At 32.5% G+C, this 24,368-nt stretch overlaps 1 protein-coding gene across 1 annotated transcript in view; it reads right to left on the bottom strand.

The window, feature by feature from the left end:
* KIF18A (kinesin family member 18A) overlaps positions 1-24,368 on the bottom strand; it is a gene marked incomplete at both ends in the record, with an annotated part of 59,054 nt that overhangs the window by 5,675 nt on the left and 29,011 nt on the right. Inside the window, 3 exons of the mRNA XM_084231601.1 lie at positions 3,007-3,114; positions 4,125-4,566; positions 22,037-22,269. Of these exons, the coding sequence (XP_084087727.1) occupies positions 3,007-3,114; positions 4,125-4,566; positions 22,037-22,269 (783 nt within the window). The remainder of the gene's footprint in view (positions 1-3,006; positions 3,115-4,124; positions 4,567-22,036; positions 22,270-24,368) is intronic.

Below are 24,368 nucleotides of genomic sequence, written 5' to 3'. Positions count from 1 at the left end.
TTAAATTTTTTTCCTCAGAGAGAAGAGCTGATACCAAAACAAACAAACAAAACAAAACAAAAAAACCCCAAAACCATACATGGAGCCTTCTCTTCTTTATTTTTAAAAGCCACATTAGAATATATGCACACCTAAGTATGTACATAAACTCTTAAGTGGAAAATACCAGAGTTTGTTACTCTTCAAGCTTCAAGACTTAATTGGGGAAAAGGAAGATTAAAAAGAAAAGTAATTTTGTACATTTCTAGCAATAATCTCTTTAACCTTAGTTAATGGCAGGATCTAATTATTGTTACCAGAGGGAACATGATAGAGCAATTAATAGGCTATATGAAATTTTACTTTCTTTATATGCCATTTAATATTATTTCACAATATTAGTTGCTCATGTGGAAGCCCTTTAACTTACCAAAGATAACTCCAAATAACCCATTTACATACCAGGACATTTCTTAAAGAAAAATCATTTGATTCTGATAATGACTATGTTTACATTTAAAAATAATTCTTAGCTATAAACTTCTGTCACATCTTAGTTAATACAAATGTTAACTGGTAAAAGACCAGAAAAAGTCACCAATGTTAACTAATGGATAGAATAACATGACTAACACAATTAGTGATAACGTGACAAAACAAATGATGGTAGTTGCCCAGGCTTACTCGTTAAGCAACTGGTTTCCATACACGGGTCAGGATAACTGCACAGTTTAAATTTTTGTCTAGTGAAATACAAGTTTTTCAATGTCATGGATAGTTAGAGACATTTAGGAAAAATCAATTCATTAATTTTAAATCTATGCATTCCAAGTCTCTAGAGTACTTTGGAGGAGAAAGGACAGATCCTAAATGTACCTTTGAGAAGATAGTCCTATGTCATAAATAGATATTTGTAAATTTGTTTACACTAGCCCAGGTTTATAACTAAAAAAAAAAGAGTTAAATTCTTATACTATTTCCCCCATAACTGGATGTCAAAGGAAAATAGTCATTACATTTTACAACATATATTCACTATGCCTTGTTATTGAAACCAGTATTAAATAATGGACTTCATATCAGGTAACTCAGTCTATTTAAATTTTTCCTTGTCTTTGGTTTTTAGCTATTTTACGGCTATGTTCTTTTATGTATTTGTCTTTGTATTAAGGCTGCTTGTGGTTTGGTTCTCAAGTCTACATCTTTTGTCAGCATTGGAAAATTATTAGTGTCTCCTCAAATATGTTTTTTCCCCATTCCTTTTCTTTTTCCTGGGACTCGAAATACATACATGTTAAACCTTTATAAATTGTGCCCTGTATATCTCTTCTCCATATTTTCTATTTGTCCCTTTGTACAATGGTTTGGAAATTTTTCCATTAACTTATCTCCCAGTTCACTTGATTCATTTTAGCAAAATCCAGTTCTTTGAGAAAATGTCTATTTAATCATCTATTTTCATGAAATTAATCACAGTTAAAATTTCAAAGTCCTTATCTAATAATCTCAATATTTACATCATGCATGGATCTCTAATTTGCTTTTTTCTATTGCTTCTCAGTCATGTGGGCATGTCTCCCGGTACACTTGGTAATTTATGTTACAGTGCTAAATACTGTATATGAAAAACTACAGAGGCTCTGGATGGAATATTCTTTCAGATGTGATTTGATTTTCTTCTGGCAAGCAGGCAGCGTATAGATAGATCACCTAGATTCAAAAGGGGATTGAGTTGGTCTGAGGTTTGTTTCTGGCTCTCAAGAGCTGGTCTATTTCCATTGCCCTACTCCTTGAGCACATGGCTCAGGGGTTTCAAATAAAATCTTGTGTGTTTAACAATGCCTTTTTGCCATGATGATCACTGAACAACAGTTTTGGTGTCCCAGCTCCATGAAAATATCTGCTTAAATATTTGCCTCTTAGCAGTTACTTTCAGCTTGTAATTTTGGCCTCTAAACTCTATAGCTTAGAAATTGGTGAATGCCAAGAGGGCAAAAGCTGCACAGAATGATTTTGTTTCCATAGCTCAGTGAGACTGATAGCTCTAGGTTTCCATTTTCTGTCTGTCCTCTATACTCATGAATTGGCAGTGCTAAATGGAAAAAAGAGGCAGAGAAAGTCTGGCTCTCCAGAGCTTGTTTCCTTTTTCTCTGGGATCTTAGACCCTCAATTCCTGGCTGCCTTGATTGTTTTCCAGTGCTTTCAAGCAGCTGTTAGTTGTATCTTACCAGTTTCTTTAACTGCTCTTGATGGGTATGCTGGTCATCAGGCAAGCTACACTATCATACCCAGAAATAATAGTATCTTAATCATTATATTTCAATCATATATCATAATTCCTTAAAATAATATAATTCTAGGACTGAAGAATTCATCAATATCTAAAAGTAAAAATACCAAATGAGTAAAAATTGTCACTATAAGTTAAAGACTAGAAGACTTCTTTCTTTTTCTAAAAGTCTGAAACAGGAATTCTTTAGGTAAATATCAATGACATATATATTTGAGCTTTATCAAGAGGTTCCTTGTCGGGGCCCAGACTTGAGGCCCAGACCTGAACATCCGGGTTCTTGCCTGAAGCAGGTACTGAATGTTAGCTCCAGGGAAGGTTTCAAGTTTCCTATTGTGACGACTGAACCTTTCCCCCAGCTTGCTACTGTGGCTTGTTTGCATTGGTGGTCTCTCCTTGCTAGAGATAACGAGAGACCCCCTCCTCTGAACCCTATATAACATTGTACACATTCCTGAATAAATGAGACTGGCGATGATCCTGGCTTTGTCTCCACTCCTCGCGTACCCCTGTCCCATACCAAGCCCCTGCTTCCTCCCCCGGGTACCCCGTTGATCTGCCCGGCTGGCCCGGACAGTCCCTATAATAATATAAGTCCAGCACCTCATTCAGGGCAATTTATTATATAAATGCTTAAATATGAATTGATAATCCAGTTGTAAGAAAAAGAACTATAGGAAACAAAGTATAAAGGTAAACTTAGTATAAAGACTGAATTAATTTTTGTTTAATCCTACCTTGTTAATTTCCGTTTCCTGTTGGCAGCAGCAGTCATTGCCATGTAGGATGGTACACTGTTTGGTATAGTCAGAGAATGTTTAGTTGAAAATGAAGAAGGGGCAAGCCTGTATATTTAATAATGAAAAAAAAAATTGTTTTGTACTATGGAGAAAAATGGTGGCATATAATTCCATAATTAAAACATCATTTACTATATGAGGAAAAACAAACTATAAAACTTCCCTTGCTTGTCTTGAAGATTTCTTTTTCCCTTTTTACACAATAGCCAGAGTTGCTACTAAGAGAATTTCTCTGCAATAGCAGAGAAAAGTTACACTATCATTCTTCTGATATTTAGATAAGTTGTGATTATAAAGATGAAGTAAGAAAGATATATTCATGGGCCTCCCTGGTAGTGCAGGGGTTGAAGTCTCAGCACTGTCAAGCTATCACTCACCAGCGATTGTGGCCTGAGTTCAATCCCTAGCCATGGAGCTGACCCATATGGGGCAGCACACCTCTTCTGTCTCACCTGCAGCTTCCCTTAGCAGTGTATTTCAGTAGATCCACCTGTTCTGCTCCCCACTCCTTCTCTGGTGAATCCTCTTACCCCCCTGCAACTCTGGCCTACACCCCAGATCTTGTATGCATAAATAAAAATAAATCTTTTTAAAAAAGGGTATATTCGCTTGGAAGACATGCAGTCAACCACATCTTAGAGCTTTATGACTATTTCAGAGTTAGCTGAGGTTTGTTAAACTTCAATAGAAGCTATGGAATTTCCTTCAGTGAAGATATTAATGACTAATAAACATGGTAATCCTCCAATGATGGCTTGTATTATCTTAACTATGGAATATGGAGAACAGATGAAAAGCCTCTCAAACCTAATAAAGGCCTCTCAATGGAAGATTTCAAATTAAAGACTTTAAAGTATTGTTAGTGGATTAATATTTAGAGAGAAAGACAATTAAGATTTAATGAAGGTAGCTAGTATATTTTCTTTTATAATACAGACAGTATATTTGATCTATGAACTAAATCTCAAACACACCTGAAGAAGAAATAGAAGCAAACAGTTTATAGATTATACAGAAACAAAAACAGAATTGACAAATACTCTTTTTTTTTGTACCTTTGTAAAGTGTTATTGTTGGGTAGAGATTCTTGTTCAGGTACTTTGTTTGACAAGCTCCTGTTGTCCTCACATATGGTAAATGTAGAGTCCAAATCCTCCTGTCCATATTCTTTTCTCCTATTCAGATGATTATCTACTTTAAAAAACATTTTCAGAGAATTATCACAGTTCATATTTGAGCTGACAGTCTGAAAACTTGTAGTATGTGATGATGGTTTTAATAAGGTCACTGTAGATGGATTTTGTAAACCTTTTCTACTGTTTTCTGGAGTATACACAATAGGTTGAAGTTCTTTGCTGAGAGAATCATTGAGCTGCACACTTTCAGAAAGTGTAGGCATTTGGGTATGTTTTCCTTTTAGGGGAGAAGGCATTAATTTTCTTCTTGTTCTTTTTTGTTGAGGAATTTTAGGTAGATTAGATTCACTTGGAGAAGTGCCTGTTCAGGAAAATAAAAAAAGAAAGTTCAATAATGTTACAGTTTTCAGATAACTCCACCAATTTAAAAAAAGGTACATTTTCTGACAAATAAAAATTTGAAAGAATACAATTTAGAGAGGAAATGAAAACTTATTGTTAATACCTGCAACAAAGTTAAACTCATTTTAAAAGAAATTCTATATCAGAAAGCAATCAATAGCTAATATCAATATCAGTTTATATACATATATATAGATAGATAGATATAGTTATCTAAACCACTGGTTAATCATGAAAACAAATTTCCAACCAATTCAAATAAATTTCATAAGCAGTTTTAAGCTTTAAAGTGTGATTTAGGTGTAGAATAACAAAAAAGTATTCTACACTTATAAGTAGAAATTAGTAACATGTTCCACTATAAAATGTCATGTTGCTTACATTAACAAGAATGGCAATAACCAGTAAAATCCCAGGTGAATGAAACAACTGTTTTACTATCTCAGATATGGTAATTCATAAAGCATTCTGGTTGACTATTTCCTATATTACATTGTCTATAGCTGCACCTATTATATAATTAGATAATACCAAAGATAGTGAACATATTTTCAAGAGTTCAGAGCGTTCTTACTTGACCGTCATTCTCTTAAATGACAAGAAGTCAATGAATTGAATGACCTTTCCTCAGTGCAATCCCACAACTGTTGTAGTTAAAAAAAAAAAATCTCCTACTACCTCTCCAATGTCCTATCTCAGTTTTTTCCTCCATCCAGTAAATATTTACATTTCCTTAAGAGCTTTATTTGACCACCTAGTCTTTATATTTCACACATGCTTATTTCTAATTATCTTTTTGTCATTACCGTCTCAGTCACCTTGGTCTCAAATAATTTGATTTTTTTATCCTTTCCTTGCATTTTCCAACTTCTACTAATTCTACTTCTCTTACATTTACAGTTAAAAAATAAGTATGAGCTTGCCATTCATCTGATTGAAGACTTTCAGTGATCTTTCTTATAATTCTTGATTAATATTTTTTTTTCTGTCTTGCTTAAGTCAATTTAGGGAATTTTAAAGTGGCTGACATGAAGTAACTTTGTTTGGGGTGTATTGTCCAGGGAAGAAACTATAATGTGTATTTCTGCCCGTGCTTTCAAATCATGCACTAAAATACCCAACAGATGTTCTATTTGCTTTACAATATAAAACTTAAATAACTTAAATAACACTGAAAGCTGAATAGCGTTAATGTATTTCAATAAAGCAATTCAAATTTTCAATGAAGTTTAGAAAGTACACTGTAACAACCACCAACACTACATGCATTATTCTTATTAGTTGACAATAGGCTCTTTTATGGCTAGGCTGACAATTACCCTCTAGGAAATACAATTTAAAAGCAAGAATAAAAATATGATACATGTTCTACTAAGGAATTTTACTTTTCTGAGAACTAGATAAATGAGATCCAGATCTTAAAATAATTTTCCACTCCCTTTAACATGACATTTGTCAAATTTTCCATTACCAGATATTTTTATACTAATGCTGCAGTGTAAAGACAGTTACTTTTCTCCACTGTGCTGCTACCACCAATTTGGTGGCTATTAATAGCTGGAAGATTAACTTCTTTTCCCGAGAGGCAGCAGGGGTATAGAGGATAGAAAACTATATCCAGGATAGAGAACTGAACTGGAAGTCAGGAGACTTGGATTCTATTTCTGGCTTCACCAACGATTCACTGAGTGACCTTGGGCAACTCACTTAAGCAGTGTGGACATTAATACCCCCTAGAAAAACGGGGATACTACTTTTTTGTGTACAAGGAATTTTCTAGGATTAGATAATTGTAAAATACATAAGGTTCAAGAAAGGCTATAGAAGAGAAATAGGCTTCAACTATTAGCATTACTGCTCTCACAGGGAAAGTTGCAGTTTACTTTCTAGTACTCCATCAATACCTAACACAGTTACCACCAAAACTGTACATTTCAAGCAATGTCTCACTTTTAGTTTATCAGATGTCCAGTTTATCAAGGATGACAAATTGTAATATAAAACAAAGGTACTGTTAAAGCAGGAATATCTAAGTGATAATTAAAAACATATATCTGGAGAGGGATAATCTCCAGTGTGGCACTGGACAATCTCAGGATGAATGGATCATTTTCTTCCTACTGTTAATAAAAAGCATGAAAACAGGGGTCTTCCTTAAGAAACTAAAGAAATATCTATTTCCTGGGAAAATCTAAATATATACACACCCAACTTCAAAATTTGATATAATCAGATTGAATAACAGTTTGTCAGTGAAAAGCAATAGTAATATCACAATGTTTATCTTCACCCATAATTCTGTTCTCCTGACAGAATGTGAATAACTTGAGGGAGAAACACAGAGATGTAGTAGGTAGTAGTTAATGGAGATTCACACACCACTCTTTTACTGGCCCTGGAAGAAGGGTTACAGACATACAGCATATATAAAATACAAATCCAGAGAGTCCTTTAAAAAAATTCTCTCAATTACTAAATACAAATAAAATAAGTGAGCAGAAAGTAACAGTTGGACAATTCATGACTACATATTAGGCTAACTAGTTGATAAGAAAAATTCAAGAACTAACCAGAGCAAAAACAAGATTTAAAGGCTTACATAAAAATTCAACAGTAAATCCACTGTAACTATAGTAAGTAACTACTCAACATATGAAAACAAAAACACAATTGACATTTCACTTTAAATATGATTTGCAGAATATGTAAATGTAAGTAATATAAATAATGGCAAATAATCATTGTCCTTTAACTAAAGGAATTAAAATAAGGTATTTTAAGTGGGTACAATAGACTTGAGACTGTTGGGTTTGGGTCACTGTATATTTAATAGGCTGTAAGAACCACTGGATAGACTAGGTGCATGTCTATAAAAGATATCTGCTGTACTTTTCCGTTGGAGTACGTACAGTAACTTTCCAGAAGAGCATGTTTGGGGCAGTTCCCCTTATTCGGTCTGGGAAAATACTACCTAACAAGATTCTATAATTCTTGGCCCTAAAGTGTAAGTGATAAAGAAGGAACCTGGAGGCAGATTACAATTCCTTTTAAAAGGCCCCATAAAATGAGAAAAAGGAAACACATAGTTATAAATTTTCAGAACAAGGGACCCTAATAGATGATGGTAGTCAATGAAATACCTCAGCAATGTGGGTACCACATGGAGGGGATAGATTAAAATTAAAAATGAATTGTTTTAAGTAGATTCTTGTCAACTGCGATAGAAAAGATTGATGGCCACTTGGGAGGACAGTAATCTCCTCTCTAGGGTCTCTTTGTCTAAGGTAACAGATTACACATCATATACTTAAGCATATGAGTTAATCAATGTATCTTGTGGTCCGAAAAATGTTGCTATATTTAGACCAACTCTCAGGACTAACTCTTTAACATATTGTAAGTGTACTGCATTTTTATTGCCCTAAAATGGTTTTGATCCATGGAATGTAACTGAATATGATTTGTTAACATTCCGTGCCAAAGAATAATAATAACCATAATGTCAAGTTATTGAAAGGAAGTCATTACATTACTTAAAATCCAGAATCAATGTTTGTTTTATAAATAAAAGTTATCAGAAGCCTGGTCACTCCTTTATATTACCCTTTTATTGGTTTAGTGAGTTTTCTCTCTGCTAATTATAAGCATGTTTTCGCCAACAACTTACTGATGAATCTAAAAACTAAGGGCTTCTAATAATTCAGATGTTATATTTTTCAACACTACACAATGCTGAGTCTCTGCCAAAGGGAAAAGTAAACCAATTATGATAAAGGCTAGGTAAAATATGAAAAATTCACAATTACACTGTTATTTAAAACCATATTTTAGAGATTATCTGATATGGGAAAATGTTCATTAAATGAAGAGGAATACTAATTTTACATATAGTATTACCCCAATGTGGAAAAATCAAATAACCCACAAAAATCAAATCAAAGCAGATACATAAAGACCTTGCAAGCCAAAAAACAAACAGAAACCCCCCAAAACACAAAACCATGGAGGTAAGTAGGTAATTACCGAAAACTGGCCTAATCCATTAAAATATTAATACAGGTTATGGCTGACTTGGAAAATTCTGAGTGATTTTACTTTTATCTTCAAATATTTGGTTACTTTCTATAATAAACATAATGCCACTTCTATAAAATTGCAAATATAAAATACTAAACAAAACAAAAAAAAAAAAGAAAAAACAATCAATATCTGGGGTAGGCAGAAAGCAAAAAAACCCAACAACCTACACCCTTTCTTTCAAATCTCAGAGAGATGAGACTGTTCTGAAGGCATAAGGTGGAGTTAAAAATAATTGTTTAAAAATCTGTATAAAACAGGCAGACCCTCATGATCTCCTTATCACACCACATACACTATCAGGTGATTGCTCCTGTCACTCTGTCAAAGAACAAGAGGTTATACTCTCTGGACAGGCTGCAAACTTGGGGCCAACATGTACAGCTGACAACAGGAGAATTAAGTAAATTCTTAACAATGAATGTCTGCAGAATTTTCTCCCAGTTTACTAAAATACTGGCAGCCATGTTCACACATCTACAGGGGAAATCAGTGAGTTGTTTTTAGATCAATCATAACAGCAAAAAAGACCTAGTCACTGACTTCTTGTGCACCCCTTCTCCAAAGCCTACTTGAAGAAGGTTTTCTGTAAAAAAGGAAAACAACAAGAAAGAATATACAGTGAAAGGCAAATGCCAAACATAAACTGTAAAAGCTCTTCAACAAAGAATTTACACATTTCTTGGCTTACCAGGGAACAATATTTACTTAAGGACACTAGAGGTTTCTTGTGGGTGGGTTGCAGGGTGGGGGGAAAGGTAAAAATCTGTTTTGGCAAGATGGAGTAAGGGAGGAAATGTATATGTAATATAAAACAGTTAAATTCTTATCTTCCAAAGTAAAAAATAAAATGGAAAAATATAAACAATAAGAATGAGCAGTATGAATTTTCAATTTAGAAATTTAGAGTAAAAATGAGAAGAAATAGTTAACAGGGAAATAAGTATTGGGTGTGGGCAGCAATAGGGCAAGGTATAGTCCTACAGATAAAGTACTTGTTTTCTAAACTATGTACAGGTATTACTGTTATAAAAATTATAAAAATAAATGGAATTTTAAAAGGAGGGAGGAGAAAAAGAGGGCAGGAAGGAGGGGGAAAAGGGAACAGGGAAAAAAAACACACATAGATACACACATGGGCTGTTATGAAAAGGAATTAATCAAACATAAGGAAAAAAGCAGACAAAAAGAAATCTCTTACTTGGCTTGGGACAGCTTTACTCAAAATGTGTAGACTGAGTGGGGTCCAAATAGCTAAAGCTATGAAACCTTATATTCAAAAGTCAACGGAAGCAAATAACATGAATTGGAATGGGTAATCAAATAAAAGGTGAAATGAATATTCTGGGCTCAGGAAAACTGGGAAAGATCTTTTCTTTACTTAGCCCCATTAGGGGCTCAGTGTTTACTTTCCTACTAATTTTTTCTCTAGCACTTGTCAAAAAGAAAGGCAGAACTGTAGTTTACCTAGTGGAATTTAAAGAGGGTTAATAAACATGTAAACTTTTATCAGAAATAAATCAGGAGTAAATCATTCAAGGTGATGTGAAATGGAGAGAACAGACTTAAAGTCATTAGTCCTAGAAATGAAGGAAAATTCCTTTTACTTAAGAAAATACAAATGTTAGCATGTTGAATTTGAGTAATTGAAAAGTTTATAGAGAATAGTACACATAAAGTTTAGGATGCCAAAAACTCTAAAAAATAGAAGATATTTTTGGTATAAAGATATAGATTTAATCAGTTAGCTTTCAGATATTTTAAGTATCCTAAAGAAATCCAATTTTACTTATTATTGTCATTTATAGTATTTATGACAAATTTTACCTTCATATTTAGATTCTACATGAAGACAAGACACTATTGAATTTCTTTACATGTTTGTTGAGAAAAATCCAGATGATGAAACAAAGAGGATAGTTTTAAAACTCAGCAGATTTCCTATTACTATGTATATTACCATGCATACTATGTATATTACAGAATGTGTAATTCTAGTTTGGGAATGACCTGGAGTGAAACTGCTCATTGAAAAATAACTTGGATTACCTGTAAAGGTCTAATAAAGTTATCCTGAAATTCAGGAGGATGGTTTAAGGCTCAGTCATAACTCACATAGTTGAAGGTACATATTAATAAGGTAATAATATAATGCATCTAATTGCAGGTTTTAAAGTCACAAAGCTTCTTGAAAATTAAAATTTTGCAAAAATGCATATACAATGTTAGCGATTTATTGACAAGCACAAGTTCAGGGAAGAGGGTACAATATAACTTTTGAAAATGGTTATGTGCCACAGTTCAAACCAGAATTTTAAAAACAATCAGGGAGAGGGCTACTCAAAGATATACAAGAGCATCTCTTCTAAACACTACAATGTTTTGTTTAATGAACCCAATCTTAGTTTTTGTAATACTTATCCATTAATAGTTTAGGAAACATCTTAAAATATTTATATGATGCTTTAAGGCATCTTATATATAACTGAAAATGTGCATTTCAGGATAAAGTGGTTAGTGTTCTATTCATCTGTTCCTGCATTATGGGGAGAGATTCCCGTTTCAAAAAGTTTGTTTACTGTAAGTCTACAGTAAAACTTGGACTGCCAAGTTTTAGAAGCCTCTCAGAAGACTTTTAAGTATTAATACCACTTTTAAAATGAACTGTAATGCAAGCACTGAAATTGTGCATCAGTTGGAGGAAGAAATATAAACATTTTCATTAGTAATAGTCCAGATTCTAAAGCAATGCTACCTGGATTATAAAATACGTATATAAATATTTGTGTATAATACGTAGTACTGGACAGAATCAATGTTATTAATAAAGTCACAGGTTAAAATCAAACAAAAGCAGTGAAAATCATAGTTAAATTAATTTGTCTGGCCCTCTGAATTGCATTTGCTAAGTGGTTATTAAAAATTATGCATATTTGATGACTAGTTAAGTGGATAACTAAGAGGTAAATAAAAGTTCAGATATTTATCTACCACTGGCCATCTCTTCCCCTCTTCCCCCAAACTTCTGAGCTTTTAAGGAATATGATCAACTGATGGCAATATAATAAAGGCAACACACTGGACAATTTGACTTTGTTAAAATAGTAGGAAAGTCTCATGAAGAATACTGAAAAGACATTTTGATAAATTGCCTCTCCCTCAAGAGATAGATTTAAAAATGTGTTTATTGGGTATATTGTTCTGTAAGCTATTTAAGGAATATAGTGCAATCTAGTCCACTTCATTTTTTTCTACCTTTCAAATATTTAATTTTACCAAGAAGTCTAGCCCACAGATTTGGCTGAGAATTCTGAAATGCTTCGTGTAGAAAGCAGGAAAAAAGTTGTTTCATGCCTATATTTATAAAAGTAGTTTTAAGAAATGTGCATATATTTTGTTCTTTGAAAAGATCTCTTAATAATATTTTATTTTTCACTACAAACATTCCCTTAAATAGGCTTTAGGATTAAATGCAAAATATATGTACACACAGATGTTTAGTTGAGTGTTGCTTGTAACAGTAATAAAGTTAAAAACTAAAAGTTCATTAGCAAATGAGATAAATATACAACTATTAAAAATTACTTAAATTCATTCTTGATAGGAACATGTGTGTATAACAAATGGCTTAGTACCAAAAAAAGAGAGCTATTTAACAATGGTGTGTATAACAAAACCTATTTTTGTTTGGCTTAAAAAACCCACATATTTATGCTTAGAAATGTCTGATAAACTTTAAAACAAATTATTAGAAGTTGATAAAAGATATTTCTTCTGGCTTCACTTTTTTTCAAACTAAAGCAAATGATTGCTTTAAGTTAAGATCATAAGGATAAAATATCAGAGACAGGAACAAAACTTTAAAATGATTTCTGACTTTAAAATGAAATTACAGTGAGTTGGGGAGATGAAAGGAGATACAGTACAATATGATAGCTGCTATTATTATGAAGTAAAATAATAAAATAGACTAGTTTATATACCCACCAACAGTGTAAAACAAACAACAATGTAAACCAATGTTATCTCAATAAAAAAATAATTAAAAACTACAATGGAAAAGCTAAAGAGTATTTACAGGCAAAGGGAAAAGAACTCATTAAATGCATCTTATAGAAGCATTTAAAGGAAAGGTTTCATAAGAGAAGGCAGTATCACAATTGGACTCTTGATGAGAAGGACTTAAAAAGGCTGGGATGTTGGATGGTGGAAGAGTGAGAAGTACTCAAGATTGAGGGAAAAGCTTGTAAAGTGCAGAGGCAAAAAACAGAAAGCATTTTTCTCTGAAAAGTTTGGCATACCAGGTGTGGTAAGGAAGTGAGTAGACAGTCTGACAAGAACTGGGAAGTCTTTGAAGATTATAAGAAAGGGATCTGCACTTAATAAAGAAGATCATTTTAATGTGAAGGATCGATTGTAGAAGGGAGACTAGAGAAATGGAAAACAGTTTAGATGTCACTGTAATTATTCATTTTTTACATCAAATGTTCTCAAAATGTTTTAAGAAATAGTATTTCCTGACTCTCATTGATTTAAGTAATCTATAAAACAAGTACTAATACTAACTGGCAATTTCAAATGGTTTCTTAGGTAAAAAGAGCTTATATTTAATTTTTTAGGTTTTTTTTTTAAATATTCCACAGATGGTTCCTTTATAAAAAGGGACCAGATAATTTATCATGAATGAGTTAAAAATCTCTCTCTTAAAAAAATAGGCAGACCTTTTGGGGTCACCTTTTGAAGTGCCATATAATGTGTTCAGAATGATTTTGCCCAGAGGAACTAATTTATCAAAAGCTTAAGACTGAAAAAGTTACAAGATTTTCAAAACTGCATGTTAGTGTAAAAAGTAGAATGCGGTATTTAGCAATCATGAGTCATAGGCAGCAAAATAGGGTTCATGTCAGAGAGACACTGATGAATGGGATTAGACCTAATTGAGGTTTGGTACAAAATGATAGTGAGGATTTTTCTTTGCTAGTACTCATGTTAATATGTACGTGAGAAGATATTTTGGGAAAGTATGCTAAATTAAAATTAGTTGGCAAAGTTTTAAAGTGAAATCAAGTATTAATATATGCATTTCAATAAACACTTCTAGGCTACAAATGATTGATACAATTACTGTACTAATCATAAATCTGGATTCTCTGTAACAGCTTTGTGACTCATGGAAGTCACAGTTGCAAATGATACTGGTGAATGAATTTTAACTATTAAAAAGATATGTAACCTTAAAGTACTACTGAGTTAACTGAATCAATAAACATTTTATAATGTATTTGTAAGGCATTATTATAGTATTAATGATTATATAGGTGGTATCAAGTATATGCATGTGCCACAGAGAAAGAATATATTTTCCTATGTCTTAAAGAATTGTCAGTCCTTTAAATTAATGTAGCACTTTGTGTAGTAAATCAACCATAACCTTTTGGTACTTGTCTCTGTGGGAAATAACAGATACCATGCTTTTCCTAAGTCTCATTTTACTAGTATTCATGCTTATTTAAGATGGAGAAAAAGGATAACAGAAAGAACCTTACAATTTACAGTAGTATTTGTAGTTATAGCGTAATAATTGAACACCCTCTTGTGCTCATGGTGATGAGGGTTAAATGGAATGTATTTGGGGTTAATGTTTACTGCAATAAGATTTTGAGATCTAATGAGGCAATATATGGAGGATTTAGCTTATAAACATTTTTACTGTTTCATATTTCTTATGTGAAGAAATAGAATAACAATTACATATTTTTAAAATAAAATTTCTTTTTATTTAATTTTTAGGGGAAACCTAAACTTATGTTGGAACGCTATATTCAATCAGAATATATATACCTGTACTCTAAGACACCACTTCTACTAGCATCTTTTCTGTTATTGTATTTTAAGACAAAACCACTGACACAGGTAAAATTTAACAACAGGAAAGGTTACAGATAGAAATATTACTAAATGTGTTTCAAGATGGCTAATGAGGAAATCTTGACTTTTCATTTGATGTCAGCAATGTTATCAGTTCCATAAATAGGTCTTGCTGCTGGCAACCCCATCCTGCATGGCACTCAGTGTGTGTACTTTCTGTTGTCTCTAGACTAAATATAGGCATATATTTTACTCCAAATCAATGGATGTGTTGTTTGGTGGTATTCAAATCAAATAAATAAATACCTCTCTCAAAGTCACACATTGAAATTGGAAGAGTATTAAAATTAACATCATTTTAAAAAGTAAGTTTCTTCTTGAATAAGACATATAGACTGATAAAGAAAAAATAATTTTATCTATGGATATTTTTAAAAATAAATGTTAAGACACAGATGAAGAAAAATCTAAAGCTATGATGAGGAGCATACAAGAAGATATATATGGAGAAACTAAACTATTCTAGTGTGAGAAGTTTTGATGCTAGAAAAATATAAAGGCAAAATAGATTGACTACTTACTGTATGTAAAACAAAAGTACAGCGGGGAGTAGAATGCCAATGTATTATACAAAAATGACACATTTTTGGAAAAAAATAGTTAGATTCTTGTCTGTTATCTTACATCAGAACCAAGTAGGAAAATATGAATGTGAAAATTTAAAAACTTATGGTTGTGAAGAACTTTTGAAGAATGGTTCCAAAGTGAAACAGAAAGACTAGACATTTCACACCACATAGGTTAAAAAATGTCAGTATGAAAAAAGGACATCTCAAACAAAGGTAAAAGTGAATGATTAACTTGAATATATTTGCAAAGTGTATTTTACAGGAAAGAGTTAATATCCCTTGATGATTCATCTACTCCTAAGGTTTTAAATATCATCTAAATGTTAACAACTCTCAAACTTATATTTCAGTTTAGACTTCTAAACTCCATATTCTCATGCAACTGCTTATTCGATGTCTCCACTGATACGTATCTTAAACAAATATGAGATGCTTAAATTGAACTCCTTATCTTCTCTATCCTGTACCCCATACACTTGCTTCATTTGAAGTCTTCTCCATCTCTTTTAAGGTGACTTGATTCTTTCAGTTGATAAGTACAAAAATTTTAGTTATTGTTGACATTTCTTTCTTTTATATCCCAAATCCAGTGTCAGGAAAACCTGATGGTTCTGTCTTCATACTGTAATAGAACCTTACCACTTCTCACCAATTCCACTGCTGCCAACCTGGTCTGAGCCACCACCATATTTTACCTGGGTTATTGCAATAGTCTCCTGTTTCAATACTTGCTAATAGAGCAGACTGAGGAGAGCTTTAAAAAATATGACTGAGATATATCTTCTTTCTGATCAGATCATATTATAACTCCTTGTTATGTGCATAGTCCAATTCCTCATAAATAATCTGTAAGTTTCAATGTGAGCGATCTGTTTCCTTCCCTTTATCACTACAACCTCATTACTATCTTCTTTCCTTCTTTTTCCTTAGTGCCAGTTATATATCCTTGCCATTCCTTAAATACCTGTTACTTAAAATAGGAATCTCTTTGTCATCCTCCTTTTTCCCTCTTGAACTCCCTGTTTCTATTTTCACATAGCATGGTACTTACTATCCTAAGATTCTGTTTAATTTACTTATTATGTGTATTATCTTTGTCCCTCCATTAGAATGTGAGTGCCATGAGGGTACAGAAGTTTGTTTATACTTGGATGTATACATAGCATCAGATAAGTGTCTGGCACACAGAGGTTCAGCAAATATTGTGAACAGATAAATATCTCTATCTTAAACTCCTATAAATAAGTAACAATCTTTGCAAAAATTGACCATACCAGAAGAATGTTAAAAATATGGCTAGGTCATTTGCAGAAAAAATATGTTCTTAAACAGATGAAAAAAATATATTCAAGTATACTTGAATAAAATAAAAAAGTGGAAAGGAGGTAATATTTATGACCATTTAACTGGCAAGGAATTAATAATTAGCAAAGACAAAGGAGAGAATCATAGATTTAAAAGGACTTAATAGGTACATCAACCTATGACCAAGTATAAATCTTATGTGAATATTCATTTGAAAAAAATTGTAAGTCATTTATAGAAAAATGATTAGATATTCGATATTAGTTATGAAGAAGGCATTGCAGCTTTTTTAAGACACTAAGCTATAGATTGAAGAAATGATACACTGTTTGAGATTTCCATCAAAATCAATTGATGTAGATATAGTTGGGTTGGAGGAGAAAAGCGTTCTTGAGACTAGCCATGGTATATTTTCAACAAAAAATCCATACTTATAAAATGGAACAAGATTTCAGTAGTCTTTCTCTTTGAAAATGTTATGAAAAGGAATTAAGATCCAAATAAATGTTTGCTTTTTTGTTGATAAGTATAGTTTGTACAATTGTATTGCAAGCGAAATATGGATTTTTAAATAAGAAATATGATCATTGTTTGGCAGGTGGTGAGCACTTTTCAATATTGGTGTTAAAATCCCATTTCCTGTCCAACATCTTGAATACATTATAAAGAACGGATCAAGGCTTAAAAGGTATGAGAATTTAAATAAAAAAACAAAAAACAAATTAAGTTTTCTTATCATAGATCTCAATTAGGAAATTTCTATGATGACAATGTTTTATTGTAAGACTAAGATTATATATAATCTTCAACTTCCCAGTCATCTTAAAAGAAAAATGTAATATAGGTAAACTTAATTAATAAAAACCCAGGTAATTAAGACAAACCTTTCTACTGAAGGCAACTAAAATACAAGACAAAATATAAAAAAAACATCTGTTTGAAGGCATAGGGAAGCTAACACGATTGTAAAGAATTATAAACAAGTATCAGGAGGAAGCTGAAAGTTCAGGAAGGTAATCGCTGCTTTTATAGCCATTTCCCTTGAGGTTGTTTGTTGATGCTGGAGGAGGCGGCCAAAAAATCTAGCCATGCTGTTGAGTGCTTTGTGGAACTGGGGTGCTGGAACTGGATTTTAGAACCCACTAAGGGGAATCATTTGTAAGCTTCCTCACCAAGTGGGGATCCTGAATAGCTATACTTTAAAGGATAAATCAGGAGTGGAGTGGGTCAGTTTCAAATTATCTCAGTCTCTGAACTGGAATGATGTGATTCTGGATTGCTAATGCTACCCAGAGACTGAAAGAAACAAAAATAATCCTGACAAAGGAATATACCACTATCAGAAGATTTAAAGTATTTCTATAAATAATTTTGCAAATACATGTCTGATACAACAAAAATTAGCATGCATTCATGGAGATGAGGCCAGGTGGATGAAAACCAGCAGAATGAGAAAACAGAACAAACCCAGAGGGTTCTAGACTTGGAAATTCTGAAGGAAAAAAAAGGATTTTATATGAATTAAATCCACTGTGTTCAGTGAGAGTTTCTGCAAAGGAAAGGAATTTATAAAAAATGAAAACAAATACAAATTACAGTTTTGTAATATAACTTAAATTATGAACTCGATTGATTTAGGGACCATATGACACAGCAGAAAAGAAAGAGAAAATTGAAGAACATGTGAAAAGAAATTTCCAGGGAGAGAAAACCTTGAAAAGCTAAAGAGAGCAAATGACATAGACAATGAAAAGATGCCTTGTAATATAACTGGTGTCTCAGAAGCAGAGAAAGGAACAAAAATGGCAGAAGCAGTATTTGAAGATATAATGGTTAAGAACTTTATAAATTTATGAAAGAGAATCCAGACACATATTTAGAAAGTTTGACAAACCCAAGTAAAAGTAGAAGTAAAATCACATAGGTACACTATAACAAAGCTACTAACAAAACCCTGAGACAAAGAGAAAATATTGTAAGAAGTCAGATTACATTGAAGGTGGTAACACTTAGATTAAAGATGACTTCAATAGCAATGAAGCCAGAGATAACGAAACAATATCTTTAAAGTGTTAAAAGAACACCAGAACGGATTCTACTTCCAGCAAAATACTGTTCAGGTTAGAAAGTAATATACATGTCTTCAGATCTATAAAAACTAACAAAATTTGTCACCAACATACCAACTGCAGAAGGAATGTATAAGGTTATTGAGATAAAAGAAAAAACATCTTGGAGGTCCAGATGCTGAAAGAATATAGAACAATGAAGAGTAAGTATACATGTTGATTGTACAGACAATAAAAAGTGAGTGTAGCATACATAGAAAAATAAAATGTCATAACAATAGAATGGGGGTTAATTAACCCCTCAGCAGAGGGGTTAATGGAGTTAAAAAATTTAACAATGTGTGAGAAAAGGGTAAAAGTAACACACAGTCACTATGATAAATAGACTTTGATAAAGCAAGGGTACTAGTGTTTCCTTGAGGTTAATCACTAAAAGAATTTAAAAAGAACGTATAGCTTGCAAGTTTACACAAGTGAGAAAAATGCATTATAAAATATTAATCTATTATTTCAAAGATAAGTAGAAAGGAATTTAGAAAAAGCAGAATATTTAGCAAATTGCAAGATGGTAGGTTTAAACATGAGTATCATTAAATTTATCAAGTACAGAAAGAACAAATAGTTTTATTGTAAGATAACAAACAAAAAAGCAATGGCTGTCACTATCAGAAACTGCGTAATTTTTTGAAGTTGGAAAGCAGATGGAACAGATCAATGGAAAAAGTAGGAGAGAAAAATTGCAATTCCTGATTTTATGTGTATATGTATATATTTTTGAGATACATTTGAGCATTGCTCTTTCTCAATCTGTAAACTCCTAAAAATGGAGAATAGGTTATGAGAGGATTATCAGAGATAATTAGATTAACAGCTCAACAAATGACTGTGGTGATAAGTTAAGACTCACTAAATTCCAGACAAGATCAATGAGAACTATACTCAGAGGTACAGGTTGAGAATATGATTGGCATTTTAGTTATGATCAATGTACAGAAGTCATGTATACATGTTTATTGAGGGACATGAGTTTCCACTTATAGCTATTGAATCAAACTTTATTATTATTTGTTTCTTTAAACCTAATGCTAACTACTAGATTGCTCTCCAATTCTTAAAAAGGAATACTGAGATGTACTTTAATTACAATTTTATCTTGTTGTTCTTGCAGTTATAAAATTACTTCTTTTTACATTTAGTTAGTAATTTATTTTGTGCAAATATGCTTATCATTATTTTGTATTCTTTTGCATTATCTAATGTCTGTGATATAGTTATCCATTCAGATTTATAAACTATTTATATATAGCAAGTGTTATTACCATTACAATGTCTTAATTTCCTAAACTATTTCCTTGCCTTAATCTTGAGTTTACTATATGGAGTATTATTTTTAAAAATAGATTCATTTATTTATGCATAGAAAGATGGGGTGTAGGCCAGAAGCATGGGGGAGGTGAGAAGACTCACCAGAGACAGAGCGGGGAGAGCAGAACAGGAGGATTTACTGAAATACACTGCCAAGGAGAATAGCAGGAGAGACAGGAGAGGTCTTCTGTGCTATATGGGGGTTAGCTTCCTGGCCAGATCAAACTCAGGCCACAGCAGTGATAGCTTGATAGCGCTTAGACTTAACACCTATGACACCAGGAAGACCCCTATATGGATTATTTATTGCTTGATTAAAGCCTTTTTTTTAATAGGCATTTTCCTCATGTATGGTATCAATTGTATGTACTTCACTGCTTTTTATTCACTGGGTATGTTGTTTGTTCTGATTTTCCTCTATTTGAAAGATGGTGTTGGGGGCTCAGGTCTTGTTATTGGAAACTCACATTTAGTACTAATACAATAAGTGGTGAAAGTGAATGAGAAAGCGGGCTTTACTATCGGCTGGCAAGCGGACTATTTAGCAGCTTGTGAATTCTCTGTAGAAGACTCAGGAAACTTCTTTGTTCCCAGGTCTTCTTGCTCTTATCCTACCTCAGGGATGAGGTCTCAATTCTCCTATTAAGTTATTTGTAGGTCCCCTGGGTACTCAGGAATAACATGTGCAATAGAATCTATGTCAACTTTTCCCCAGAAAATCCATGGACTTTTATGGCCAAGTTTTTGTGAAGATCCCTGGCATTCTTCACCTAATTATTAGAAGGCTCAATTGGTTTTAGTACATGAGAAAAAAAAAAAACCTCATTTCTTTCTACAGAGAATAAGGTCTTATTTGTTATTACTGTCAGCATATATCCACCCTCATACGAAAAATGGACTGTGTTTGGAAGTGAAGGGGTATTGCAAACACTTTCAGATTGCAAGACTCCTAGAAAACTCCTTATAATGGAAAACAAATCTTACTACATAAAGTAAAAAAAAAAATATCAATAGTATTAAAATATTGATAAACTAAGGAAAAAAAAAAAAAAACAAAAAACAAAACACCACCACAAGAACCAGAGCTCCTATTAACTGAGCACCAACCAAAACTCCTTTCCTCTAAATCTGAAACAAATAAGAAACTCCACCAACTCAATGAGCAAAAGATACATCAGAGAAAATGAAACAATTTCAGTAGTAATCTGAGAGTTTCAAATTTAAAAAGAATATAAGCATTTATTATAAGAAAAATTTGAGAATCAACAAATTAAAAAGCATTTGTTCTCTGACCCAGCAAATCAGATTCTAGGAATTTGGTACACATGCAAAAATGTGAATACACAGGCATGCACTCAAATGTACTGTTCATGACAGAAAAATGGCTAATTATGGCACATTTATTCTCTAGATTCTCATAACTGTTAATAAAACTGTATATCCTAAAAATGTACATTAAAAACAAGAAAATTGTAGATCAGCATGTATAATGTGGTAGCATTCACGTGAAACCTGACAAAACACTAGTTGTAATATCTAATAGAAATAATATAAAAATACATATAATCAAACTCTAAATAGCATGTATTTCTGAGTTAGGACACAGGATGGGGGGGTTCTGGGAAAAGGTGACATTCTACTTCTATATGTATTTTATATTGTCTGAATCTTTAAAAACAAGATCAAATGTTATTTTGCAATTAAAATGTCCCATACACACTTCAATGAGAGAAGAGCTATCAAGTGATTTCCCAGTTTAGATGTTTTTAACATATTATTAGATACTACAGAGTACAATGTCAATAATTTTACTATGCAGTCCTTAACATGGGTTAAATTTTAAAGAAGGATGATAGTAAAATTACTCTGAACAAAAATGAGTACTATAACTTCAAGGTTTTACTTCTATATTCATTTAGAACATCAATACATACTTGCTCTTAGACCTTTGGAAAATACAGGTTAATTGAAATGATTCCACAACAAATTTCCCCATTAATTCTCACAAAGTAGCCAAACCTATTAAAATATCAACTGCTCTGTAGATTGATATATAAAGGAGGTTACTCTAGAAATAATATAACTCTTTATTTAATAAAATAAAAGCTGTACTTACAAGGAGTAGACTGACATGGTACAAGCTGGGGAAAAGTCATAAGAATAGAAATCTCTGGTAAATTGTTTTGCTTGGTATGTTCAGTGGTTTGGTCAGCCCAAACTACCACCTTTTTCCTCTCAACCAAATGTTCAATTTCTTTGAAGTCAGACTCAAAAGCAGCATTTAACAGGCCAGCTTCTTTTAATGCACAATATTGTTTTCTTAGGGCTGGAAGTAAAGCATTTAATACTCTATATAGAGAAGGAAGAAGAAAAGAGAGATACTAAATTATAAATAAATTATTGCACTTCTAAGTTACACCCAAAGTACTAGCAAATCATTAAAATGATTCTCTGTATATACGTTCCTTTAGAATATTTTAATGAAGTAGTTCAAAATATTCCTAATACATTAAATATATAACTGGAAACATCTTGGATTGGAATTAAAATCACCAGACCTTTGTAGTCTGAGTTCTTTACCTGTATCTCTATTACTTTGTAACAAGTATAAACTGAAGTTTCTCCTTTTTTTAGTGTGAGATACAACTGGATGGTCACTAGTCAAAACAGATTATTTTGAGCACTAAGTGAGTTAAATACATATGAAAGCTTTTTGCAAAGCATGATGTGATTTACAAACCAAAGATATTGTGATTGATTACCATGGTAGTGAAATGAAAAATTAATACAATCAAAATATGGGGCTAATTTTAGGTACATAACATTAAAAAAACTAGTAACAAATGAACTAATCTGAACCTTCAAGTTAGCTCTTCATGAGCTAAAGCAATGGTTTTCAAAGGCATTCAGTTGCAAGGCAGTAGAAAAATATGGTGTGTATGAAGAATCATTAAGAATCTTAGTTGTGGTTCAAAATTTTCCCTATTGCTGTCAATCAGGAAAGCACAGAATATATCTTTTAACGTATTAGATTTTATTGAAGAAGCACCTCAGTTAAACATTTATATATTTATATAATCAAATAATCATTCTGAGGTTTTATATCAAGGAAGATGTCAAACAGTATGAATGATCTGAAATGATTCAGCCTGGTATAGTGAAGTAGTTAATATTTGATGTTCCAGTTGATTTGTAACATCCAGAATAGAGTCATTTAGGGTATGAATAGAGCAATGGGAAGAACAGGCATTAATTTTAGCACACAAGGATATAAATACTTTGTTACCTAGGAGTCTTAAATATTTAGATAGTAGCACAAATTATCTTTTTTCTTTTTGGTGGGGATGGGAATGAGTCGGAAGTACTCCATTTAAACCAGGAAGGTAACCACAATTCCTATCTATAGGGAAATGTCATTATTTAGAAAGCCAACAAAAGTAATTATTTACTGAATATATTAATCATGTTAAATGGCCTAAGGCTGCTACTCATGGAAAGACTTGTTAGCAAAGTTGGTCTGGCCTGGTTTCTTGACACTTGGATTTTGGGAAGGCCCCCATCATTCTCAAAACAGGTTAAGAGTGGCTACTATGCGTAAGTTGTTTTTGCAAACATGATTTATGCTGAACAGCTGATTTACCTCTGGAAAGTTTGAAATTTTCATGTATTCTATAGGGTGCTCATGCAATCAACTCCTAATAAAAACTCAAGTACTGAGTGTCTGAAGAGTTTCCAGAAGAGAGAGTTGATATGTGTTGTCATGACATTTTGCTGGGAAACTTAAGTGCAACCTGTGCAAATCCACTGGAGGAGGACATATGAAAGTTTGCATTTTGTTTCCTTGTGCCTCCTTCCCTGTGTGCCTTTTCCTTTTGCTGATTTTGTTTTGTGTACTTCCACTATAATAAATCATAATACAACTGTATGATAGGTCAAGTTACTCCTCCGAGTAAATCATCCAACCTGAAGGTAGTATCAGAGATGTACAATACATGCTGTTGATTTACTTTTGCCATCTGAATCTTTCAAATTCTTTATAGATAAGTAATTTAACATATAAGAAAACTAAGGTTTAATGAGGTTAAATAATTTATGAAAGGTTATGTGGCTAATATGCTAAAATTCAAGACCAATTCCAAAACTCACACTATTTCATCATGTCATATGACCTCTGAATTTTTCTAAATAAGTTAGTAAGAAATCTCTTTTTCCACTTTGAGACACAAAATTTATCTTAAATGTATTAATAATCTATGCCTGACGTAACAAATAGAGTTTGGTTGAAATAGATCAATGTTTCTTTGATGAGTTTAGTTTTTTGCTGTTGATTTTATTTTATTTTATTTTTATTGATTTATTTATGTATACAAGAACTGGGTACAGGCCAGAGTTGTGGGGGGTGAGAGGATTCACCAGAGACAGAGTAGGGAACAGAACAGGCAGATTGA

The sequence above is a fragment of the Talpa europaea genome (genome assembly GCF_964194135.1).
Source record: "Talpa europaea genome assembly, chromosome: 1".
In the NCBI taxonomy this organism is placed as follows: domain Eukaryota; kingdom Metazoa; phylum Chordata; class Mammalia; order Eulipotyphla; family Talpidae; genus Talpa; species Talpa europaea.
This window is presented reverse-complemented; position numbering and strand designations above follow the sequence as displayed.